This window comes from Apodemus sylvaticus, chromosome 3 (assembly GCF_947179515.1).
Source record: "Apodemus sylvaticus chromosome 3, mApoSyl1.1, whole genome shotgun sequence".
Lineage (NCBI taxonomy): Eukaryota > Metazoa > Chordata > Mammalia > Rodentia > Muridae > Apodemus > Apodemus sylvaticus.
The window spans coordinates 143,194,824-143,205,888 of NC_067474.1; the positions used below are offsets into that span (position 1 = coordinate 143,194,824).

The 11,065-nt window shown below is 54.6% G+C and overlaps 1 protein-coding gene across 1 annotated transcript; it reads left to right on the top strand.

The window, feature by feature from the left end:
- The first annotated feature begins 8,530 nt into the window (after window positions 1-8,530).
- On the top strand, window positions 8,531-10,894 carry Marcksl1 (MARCKS like 1). The gene is made up of 2 exons (XM_052177462.1): window positions 8,531-8,828; window positions 9,641-10,894. Exons 1-2 carry the CDS (start codon window positions 8,742-8,744, stop codon window positions 10,151-10,153), a joined length of 600 nt encoding a protein of 199 aa, XP_052033422.1. The 5' UTR covers window positions 8,531-8,741; the 3' UTR covers window positions 10,154-10,894.
- Window positions 10,895-11,065: the final 171 nt, after the last annotated feature.

Genomic DNA, 11,065 nt, shown 5'->3' on the forward strand with positions numbered 1-11,065 from the left:
AAAAAAAAATGGTAGAGACACAGGTCATCTGAGTGAAGGGTCTCTGGAGGGTGACGTAATTGGGGCATAGTTGGCCCACTGAAGACTCAGGAAGGCTCCAGGGATCCCCCGGGCTGTGTTTCTTGATAGCTGAGAAGACCCTGGGGCTGGGGGGTTGAGCACAGACCACAGCATTCCAGGAAGGAGGGCAAAGGGGAGGGAGGAGAGATTGGGCCTTGTGAACTCAAAGTCTTACCTCAGTCAGGAGCCACCAGACATGCAACTAGTCAGCTGAGGGTCAGAGCTGTGGAGAACCCTGAGCTGGAGGAAACTGTAGGGAAACCATGAACAAGTTTAAAGCAGAGAGGGCTATGGTCTCTGCAGTCAGTTCAGGCGTGGCCTTCAGCCTGTGCTGGCTCGCTCACCCACAGTCTCCCGGGTCCTCTCGGGGCTAAGGCCCGCAGTGGGCCTACGCCCAGCAAGGAATGGCTGAAAGTGCCCAGGGCCAGAGGAAAGGAGTCTTAGGGCTGCCACCCTGATTAAGACATTCCGTGAGGGTCAGGCATGATTGACACATACATGCCTTTAATCCTAACACTCAGGAAGCAGACAGACCTCTTGTGTGTCTGAGGCTAGCCTGGTCTAAATAGGTAAGTTCCAGGCTGGCCAAGGTTACGTAGTGAGACCCTGTCATAAATAAAAGGAAAGTCATGATGACCTAACTTCCTGAAACCAGCTCAGTCCCAGGACTTTCTCCATCTGTCACTGCCCAGTCCCCACTGGCTGGCATTTATTTATTTATTATTTTATTATTATTTATTTATTTATTATTTTCTATATTATTTATTATATGTAAGTACACTGTAGCTGTCTTCAGATACATGAGAAGAGGGCATGGGATCCCATTACAGATGGTTGTGAGCCACCATGTGGTTACTGGGATTTGAACTCAGGACCTCCGGAAGAGCAGTCAGTGAGCCATCTAGTCTAGACTTTATGGCCCTTCCCTCACTCAGAGCCAGTCACCCAGCACTGCCTTTCTTTAGATCAGTCCAACAGACCCTTCTCTGGGATTCTTCCTGTCTCTTCCAATCTGGTTCCCTGGACCTGTTTGTCTGTGTCCTATAGGTCCCCGTGGGGACATCCAGAGTGACCTCTAAAGGCCGCTGAGTCCAGGAAAGGTCTGGGCTGGAGACCGAGATCTCAGTCACCACCCTATAGCCTCTCATAGACTTATGAGAGGTGAGGGAAAAGAGACAGGCATATTATTTCTGTCTGTCTGTCTGTCTCTGTGTCTCTATCTCTGTGTCCATCTCCCTTTCTCTCCGCTCCGTGTGTGTGTGTGTGTGTGTGTGTGTGTGTGTGTGTGTGTGAGATACATATTTTACTCCAAAACTCACAGATCCCAGAGGCATCCCAAAGGCACTTCAAGTCTTCTTGACCCAAACCAGCCTGCTTCCGCTCACAGCCCCCTCTCTGCTCTAGGCTAGCCCTGAGTAGCATCGCACCCCTTAGCCCCAGCCTAAGCCAGACCCTCAGGCCCCCCTCGGCCTCGCTCCTCCTTTGTCCTTTCCCATGGCCTGCCACCACACTTGGCAAGTGAACAACAGATCACCATCCTATCTAGAACTGCTCCCCTCCCCCCCAGCTTCGAGGACACCCTGCTCCAGGGTCACTCCCTCGTCCCTGGCAAGGCACTGGCTCTCCCTCCAGAGTCCTGCTTGGAGTCCCTGGCTGTCTGGAGCCATACTTTGTCTCTCGTGGGTCCTGCTCTGTCCTAAAGCTTCAACTGTGGCACCGCCCGGGTGTTACTTAGAGAAGAAGCTGTCTCCTTCTCAGTTCAGGCTCCTCTGTCCCCTCAGTGCCGCGCTGCTCTCTCCACGGACTCCTCTGGGCATCTTCAAGTTCAGCTCCAAGGTTATGCCTTTAGTTCCAGCCCCGACAAATGTTTTCTCTTTGTAGTCCTGGCTCTCCTGGGACTCACTATGTAGGCCAGGGTAGCCTGGAGCCTACAGAGATCCTCCTGCCTCTGCCTCCTAAATCCTGGGTTAATGATATTCATCTCCAGACTTGGCCTCAAATGGAGCATGTTCGATTTCACATTTCTTTTTACCTTTCATTCCTTCTCTTAATTACTCAAAAAACAAGCAAACAAACAACAACAACTGGTCAGGGTGTAGCTCGGGGCTGGGATAGAGCTCAGCACACTGAGGTGTATCTCAATGCTGGCGTACATACTTTGTTGACACGAGAATGGTTCAGGCTGGCTGAGATAACCGGGTTCCATCCCCAACATGGCGATTGCAAATGTTGAGAAAGCTGTACTAGAAAGTCCCCCTGGGATGGTGGAGGGTGCGTCTAGTGGCAAAGAGAGAGAGAGAAAGAGAGAGAGAGAGAGAGAGAGAGAGAGAGAGAGAGAGAGAGAGAGAGAGATTATACATCCCAGGGAAAAGCAGGCCTTCCTCAGAGAAGTGGCTAAAGGAAGGCCACGCTAAGCTGAGCTAGCTGGGCTGTCTTGGCTCAGCCCTGTGTCCTATGGAACAATGGGAAACAGAGTGAAAAATGCTGAGGAGAAGCTCTGAACCCAGGAACATGGAATCCGCCCTGGGGAGAGTCAGTCTTCTCCCTTGGTGAATCTTGAAAGCTCCTGGGGAATGTTTTGATCTGGATTTTAAGATTTCTTGAGGACAAGAAAGGTGACTTAGCTGATGAGGTAGCTTTTCACAAAGCCTGAAAACCTGAGTCCCATCCTGGGGACACAAACTTTGAACTCTGCGCGCAGACACACACAGGCACACACACACACAGGCGCACACACACAGGTGCACACACACAGGCGCACACACAGGCACAGATACTATAAAAAAATAGAAAAGTGGAAACCTGGAGAGTGTGAGGTTTTCTCTGTAGAGGGATGGAACATGTTCAAATGTCCTGAGGCAGGAGGAAACTCTACACTCTAAGGGAATGAATCGGTGTAGAATTGAAGCTCTGTGGATCAACACAAGAACAACAAAACATCTCAGAATGCATGCAGGGTCTGCACGCTGGGGGGCAGGGCTTCTGGGCTTTCCCTCACGCCCTGGCTCGTGTAACCCACACTAAATGGCCCTGGGGAGACGGCACAGTCGATGTGGATGCTTAGGCCATACCACACCTTGTGACAACCTCAGTGGTTCCCAAGGTCCTCATCTGTCCGAGATGGCAAAGCATGACTTTAGGGGAGGGGATGCACCTACAGATACAGAACTTAGATCACCTGGAGGAAGACGCTGAGGGGAAAGGGTGTCACAGAGGCATGCAGAGGAAAGGGTGTGACTGGAGATGAACTGGAAGTTTCAGTTTCCCTGGTAAGAGGGACTTCCCCTTTGCTGGGGATTTTGGCTGGAAAGTTGTAAGCAATCCAGGCTTTACTGAAGGATAGTCTTTCCCCAAAGGTGCCCAAGAGTTGAGGAGGGAGGGAGTCGGGGCAAGGGCAGGCTCAACACAACCCAGATAACTGGGTTGAATTTCTGGTGACCTCATCAAGCTCGGGGAATTGAGCCAGGAGCACGAGCTTCTGCTATCAGGGCAACCAAGCCCCACAGAGAATGTGCCCATCCAGTCAGCTTATGTGCCATCAACCCTGTCCTGGCACCAGTACCTCCCAACCCTGTCCTGGCACCAACTCCTACATATATACTTCAAAGGTAAGGAAGAGGAGGAAAAGCAAAAGTTCAGGATAGCTTAAAATTCTGAAAGGGAATTTTTCAGAACTCCCCCTGCAGTGGCCCAGAATCCATAGCAAGGCTCAAGGCTTAGAATTGACAGGAAGATTACAGAATTGATCCCTGCTGGCAATTGAGCCGGAAACCCGGAGAGCCCAGGCCCATGAAAAGGAATGCTGGGTCCAGAAGTCAGTCCTGTTCTTGCTGGGTTCCTCTTGCCAAGTCCCTAAAGACTCCTATTCACCTGAAGTGTTTTTCTGGATGCCTCCAGTTGAGCCCAGTGCCTGCCTGGTGTCTTTGTTCCAGTTCTCGGTCTCTGTCTCTCTTCTCTTACTGTCATCGAAGCCCTCCACTAGGCCTAGCTCCTGCTTTCTCTTCCGCCACTGAGGACTGTGGCGGCCGTACCTCCAGGGTCCTAGGATAATGTGCTCAGTCAATGCCATAAGCCACCCGCATTGCCATCTGTCCGTCTTGCCTGGCTTCTTGCTGAAGAGCTCCTGTGCTCAGGAATCTCCTTCACTCTGTATTCTGGAAGCTCTTGTCTTAGTAAGGCTTCTTCCCAGGCCCTCCCTTGCTGCCCGCCCCGCCCAGTTAGTCCTCCTGAAGCCTGGCCACTTCCTGGATGACCTCACACAGCAGAAACCAGAGGCCCTGATTTCCCGGGGTTAGTCCTGTCTTAAAACCTGACTGTTGTTCCTCTCAGGTCACTACCCACACTGTAGGCTCCGGCCTTTGTCTCAGGAAATATGTGCAGACGCATGTCCAGGTCTGATTGCTGCCTGAAGCCTCTGGACCTCCCATGGACCCCTTAAATCCATCAAGGCAAGATTTAGAAACTCCTCAGATTCCTCTGATGCCCAGCCTCGCTCAATGGATGTTTTGCTGGCTATCATCCACAATAGGAAAAGAGGGACAGTGTCACCCTGTCCCCATTGTCTCTACACTCAGTCTCTGAAAGCAAGGATCCTGTCTTCCAGGCTTGTCCCAGGCTAGGAGGCTCTTCCTTCCATCGAAAATTCAGTTTCACTGTCCCCTGATCTAACCTCTTCCTCCACAAGTGCCACTGGTCCCTCATCCAACGAGTCTGGCTTTTCCTTAAACCATTGCATGTCCTACTAGATAGAAAGCTTCTATGAGCAGGACCCCCGTGTCTCAACATTTACCCCCTTTTTAGTGTGAGCAAGACGCTGACCCAAGCCAGATCTGAGGTTTCTGCTCAGGAGGATGCTTTAGGAGATGTAGATCCCGGAGCTAGGATCCAGACGATGCCAAGTACCACTCTCTAGACCCTCTAGCAGAACCAAGCCCCCTCCAAGTCTCCTCCTGTCCCAGGGCCTTCGCATAAACTGTTTCCATGGCTAGAACGCTTCCCTACCCCAGCTCAGCTGATACATCCAGCCCCGTGGTTCACCGTGAGTATCTGAGGCCTGCTTACAGGGTGCCTTCTTAAATTTTACTTTTAATTTCATTTTATTTTTATGAGTATAGATGTTTTGCTTGCTTGCATGTCTGTGAACCATGTGTATACCTACAGAGGCCAGAAGAGAAGATCTGGATTCCCTGGAACTGAAGTTACAGACAGTTGTGAGCCACCCTGTGGGTGCTGGGAATTGAACCCAGAACCTCGTGGAAGAACAGTTAGCGCTCTTAACAACTGGGCCATCTCTTTAACCAAGAGCTCCACTGTTTTTGTTTGTTTGTATGTTTGTTTTGAGATAGGTTCACATTATACAGCCTTGGTTGTCCAGGCGCACTCTGTAGACCTGGCTGGGCTCGGATTCACAGGTATCAACCTGCCTCCGGTCCGGTAGTGCCGGGGTTGAAAGCATGCACTGGCATGATCAGCCCTGAACCCCCGGAAAGCAAGGGTCTCTTACCAGGAGAACTGGGAGGCGAGGGGTGTGTTAACGCGGGTCTGGGGCAGGCGAGGGGTGGATGTGTTAGCACTGGTCTCGAGTTATAGCAGATTCAGTTCCAATCCGTCCCAATCACTACTCTTGTTCCTCCATCCTGGCAGAACCTCCACCTCACTGACCAAAAGCAAGAGGAAAGGGTTTATTTGGCTTATAACCCCCAGGTCACTCACGGTCCAGGACTGAGGCAAGTCAGGGCGAGAATTGAAGCTGCAGCTTGCAGCCAAACCCACTGAAGACCGCGGCTTGCTCCCCGGCTCCTGCTCAGGTAGCTCCCCTACACATTCAAGACCACCTGCTCAGGGAGGGTACCGCCACACTGGGTGGGACCCTCACACATCCTTAGCAATCAAGGAACCCTCTGAAGCCCAAGAGTAAGAGCTCAGAGACATGCCCACAGGTCAGTCTGAATTAGGCAACTCTTGAGCTGAAATTTCCTCTACTCCAGTGATCCTTCCAGAGCCTCAAGTTAACAGGGACAGTCTACCACAGTCTCAGGGGCTCCCTCACACACACAAGCCCCCTGGGAAGAGCTTCACACAATAGCCACTCTGCAGTCTCTTCCCTCAGCCTCATACACGCTCAGCCCAGTTACCAACATCCGATCCGATCGCCAACACAGTTACTAACACACAGTCTCCAGGAAGGCCAAGAATTCACCCTGAAAGTCTCAAAGAGTCACCAGCTGTCACCAAAGCTCTCTAACTCTTGAATATAGAGAACCAAACAAAGATCAAAGATGCAGACTCACAAACCATACAATAACAAGTGTACCACCAAGGATCTCTCTCTCTTTCTCCCTCTCTCTCTGTCTCTCTCTCTCTCTCTCCCTTTCACACACACACATACACAAAATCACAAGTCACACACAATCACAAAGCCATATGAAGAAGTCACACACAGCAAACAGACACACAGTTGCAGACAGGCTCAGAGTCCCGGAACAAAGGGAGCATTGTTCAGGCTGGCAGCAGCTGGAGAGAAAAGAGCCCCAGTGTGGGGGCTGCTGGACTCAGCCTCCACAGCCCCCAGCAGCCTCCCTTTTCCAGAGGTCAGATTTTGCTAGGACCTAGACTTGCTGAGACCCTGGAACCCCCTCCTCAGACTCCAGGGATGTTCGGGGAAGATGCAGGGCCTCCCCTGTGAACCAGGTTCTTAGGGGCTCCGGGGACTTTAGCCCTGGTGTTCTTTCCTCCTGGAGTCTTCTCAGAGACTTGTCTCTGTCCCCACCAGGCAGTGCCTGGAGAGCAGGAGCCTTGAGATCTACTCCTAACCTCTGACCCCAACCCCTCCAAGGACTCACACACACACTTCACTGAGTCCGGCTAGCTAGCTAGCACAGGCAGTGCCCCACAGCACTGTGGGTCTCTTATTGTGGCTGAGACAGAGAGCAGGTCAGGACAGCCATCCCTTAATGGTGACCTGCAGTGGGGACACTGTGACCTTCCCTGCCCCCAAATAATTCTTCTTGCTTCTCACCCTTCTCGGACAGCCCCATTTCTCAATAGGAAATTCCTAAGGGTTTTTTGTTTTGTTTTGTTTTGTTTTTTCACCCTATACTACTGGTAGCTGCTGTTTCCTTGGGACACGTCACTTTCCTACTCTGAACTGGGGATGAAAGGAGAAGCCAGTTCTGTCGTGTCAGAATCAGGGTGGGAATGGGCACAGGAGTAAACACAGAATGCGGGAAGCTACCTCATCCCTCTGCGTTCAGATCTGTGTGGCGTTCCCTGATTTCTCAGGCCTTGGGGGTGTTTACACCTTCAGTTTCTGGCCTCCCAGGAGGTCTCCCCTAGGAGGGAGAGACATGTTGAGCTGTTCAGGACACAGCCTTTCTTTCACAACATTTGGCTTCCTCCAGCCTGAAGAAGCCTTTCCTATTGGGGGACAAGAGGAAGCAGCTGTACACACCGGAAAATACATCTAGGTCCAACCAAGGACTCTGGGATTCTAACTGGCCTACCTGGTCCAAAGAAGGAAGCGGAACAGGGCCAAAATCTTCAAACTGGGTAGGTTTGGGGGGTTATCCCTAACGGTGTGCCACAATTGTGGAAGAAATCAAACGATTTCTGTCACATTCAGGAAGGGGTATTTGAAGTCTGTTGAGCCTCACTGGGATTATATTACCTATATGGGGAAGAGGAGGGAAAACAGGCCTAAGTCGGGGTCGGGTATACTCTGAGCCCCCGGATCTTTTGCTTACAAAGTGGGGTGGGGGGGATGAAGATACGACTTCTGGTCAAGGACACACACTCACACACAGGGGAGAAGGGGAGTCAGAGAGGAGAGAGAGAGAGAGACAAAGAGAGACAGAGACTTGGTAATGGATTTAGGCTGTGAGGAGTAGGAGCTGGCCACCAACAGACTGAACACTGCCTTGTTGAATCTCACCATTCGGACCCGAGTTAGGTCAGCCCCTCAGGTTGGCCGCGGTAGACTGACAGGGATGTGGGTGGGGCTTGAATCCCGAGGGGGCGCTGAACTCAGAGGATGTTTGTGGTGTGTGTGTGTGTGTGCGCGCCCGCGCACGCGTGAGTTTTGAACAAATTTCTAGAGTCTAACTCAGCACCAGCCGTCTGACGAGTCCGGACATGTGAGCCCTTCCAAGAGTTCAAGCAGCCAGTGGGGAAGCGGGGAACCGGGCCTCGCCACTGTGAAGCATGCATGAGGCTGAAAGTGGGCTGGGATGATCGAGGGCTTCTTCATAGACGGCCTCCTCCCAGTCCATCTCCCGGACCGACCGGGAACCTCGTTCCTACATTGAACCCTACCTGCCCCTGGTAGTCCCGAGTGAAGGGGGCATCAGACAGCTGGCACTGCCCACTGCACGAGAGGAACCCGGGCCCGACCCCGCCTCCACCCGGGATTGGGTGCTCATTTAAATGTCCGGCCCCGCCCCAAGCCTCGGGCGCGTACATATAGGCGGCTCGGCGGGCGGCGGGCGGCATTCTGGCGCGGAGCGCAGCAGCGGCGGGCGCAGCTAGCGGGTCGGCTGCGGAGCGGGGGTGCAGCGCGCTTTGCCCCCCGTACCCCTCCCCCTCGGACGCAGCCCCACCCCTCTGCCCGCCGGGCCGTCCCAGCCGAACTATCCCCTGCGGCGCCAGCGCGGGGCGGCTCCGGGCGCCCCCAGCAGACCCCCATCATGGGCAGCCAGAGCTCCAAGGCTCCCCGGGGCGACGTGACCGCCGAGGAGGCAGCGGGCGCTTCCCCCGCGAAGGCCAACGGACAGGTGAGTGCGCTCGCAGCGGCGGCCCCGGGCCCCCAACCCGCGGGCCTCGCCCCCTCTGGGGCCCAGGGCCGGGGCCGCGCGCTTTGTCCGGCCCGGGACACGAGGCGCCCCCTCCCCCGCCCGGTCCCTTTGTTCTCGGCGCCGCAGCCCCCGCGGGCGAACGAGGGGAGGGGCGGGAGGGGGCGCCGGCCGGGCTCGTCGCCTTCTTTGTTCGCGCCCGGCCCGCGGGCGCTGCCCCCAGGCCGCCCCGAAGGCCGCGCGGGAACAAAGGCGCTGCTAGGCCGCACCAAGGGGGCGTCTGGGGCTGCGGGGCTGGTGCTCAGCGCCCAGGGCGCCCCATCTGGAGCCCCGACCTCGGCAGCCCGCGGGGGCTTTTGAAGCGGCAGGAAGCAAAGATGCGGGGAGACTCTGGGGTGGGTGGGGGCTGTTCACACAAAGCGCAAGCCTGGGAAAACAGGCCGTCCAGGTGCAGGGAGGCAGCGCCCCGAGGCCGCTTCCCGCCCAATAGCGCTGGGCAAGGCTGACTGGCCCGCCAGCGAAGGATCCAGGCCCGGGGAGGTTCCGCGCGGAAAATAGAGAGCGCGCCCCGCGGGAGGGGGGTGGGGGCCCGTACCCCAGCGCCTCCTGGTGGCTGCGCCCGTCCCTGCGCGCCTATGAGGGGTGAGGGTGATGTTGGATGGGAGTGAGGCCAAAGCCAGACTTGGTTGCTGTAGACCCCGGTGGTGGGTTCCGTAGCCTGCAGGGGCCCCGAAGTGGGTTGGGGGAGGGGGAGAAGGGCCCCGGCCCTCACTGCTGTCTCCTCTGCCCCGCAGGAGAATGGCCACGTGAAAAGCAACGGAGACTTAACCCCCAAGGGTGAAGGGGAGTCACCACCCGTGAACGGAACAGATGAGGCAGCTGGGGCTACTGGTGATGCCATCGAGCCAGCGCCACCTAGCCAGGAAGCTGAGGCCAAGGGGGAGGTCGCCCCCAAGGAGACCCCCAAGAAGAAGAAGAAATTCTCTTTCAAGAAGCCTTTCAAATTGAGTGGCCTGTCCTTCAAGAAAAATCGGAAGGAGGGCGGGGGTGATTCCTCAGCCTCCTCACCAACAGAGGAAGAGCAGGAGCAGGGGGAAATCAGCGCCTGCAGCGATGAGGGCACTGCCCAAGAAGGGAAGGCCGCTGCCACCCCTGAGAGCCAAGAGCCCCAGGCCAAAGGGGCAGAGGCTAGTGCTGCCTCCAAGGGAGACACCGAAGAGGAGGCAGGGCCCCAGGGTGCAGAGCCGTCCACTCCCTCGGGCCCTGAGAGTGGCCCCACATCTGCCAGTGCTGAGCAGAATGAGTAGCTGGGTGGGGGCAGGTGGGTGATCTCTAAGCTGCAAAAACTGTGCTGTCCTTGTGAGGTCACTGCCTGGACCTTGTGCCCTGGCTGCCTTCCTGTGCCCAGAAAGGAAGGGGCTTGCTGCCCCCTCCCAGCCACGCACCCTTCTCCCTCCTGTGGATTCTCCCATCAGCCATTTTGGTCTTACTCTTAGGGCCAGTTGAAGATGGTCCCTTACGGTTTCCCAAGTTAGGTTAGTGATGTGAAATGCTCCTTCCCTACCTCCTTCCCGAGCCCCCATCCCTGCAGAAGGCAATTGCTGGGTTTCCAATTCTTTTCCAAGTTCATTTTGTTTATCCTGCTTCTCAACCCCCTGAGCCAGAAGTGGGGGCTTCTACTCCCAAACCCTGAGTGTCCAGCCTTTCCCCTGTTGAATTCTTAGTCTCTTGTGCTGTGCCTAGTGGCACCTGGGCTGGGGAGGACATTGCCCCTGTCTGGGTTTTTATAAATGTCTTACTCAAGTTCAAACCTCCAGCTTGTGAAATCAACCATGTCTCTGACTTGATAAGCAAGTATTAGGCTTCAGGCGGGAGGGAGGTCTGTAATGTGAAACAACTTCTTGTTGTCTTTTCCCCTCCCATTGTTGTAAATAACTTTTAATGGCCAAACCCCAGATTTGTACTTTTTTTTTTTTCTAACTGCTAAAACCATTCTTCCACCCGGATTTACTGTAACATTTGGAAAAGGAATAAATGTTGTCCCTTTAGCGATGTTTTCCTGAGTGGTCTTCTGGGGCGTGGGATAAAAGGACTACACAGACCTGAAGGATGAAGAAGGCAGGTAAGACCAGGGCTCAGGAGCATCTCTGGAGGTGACTACCCACAAGAGACAGGGCAGGGAGAGCTTAAAAACCAACCAGGGACACTGCTAAGAAACA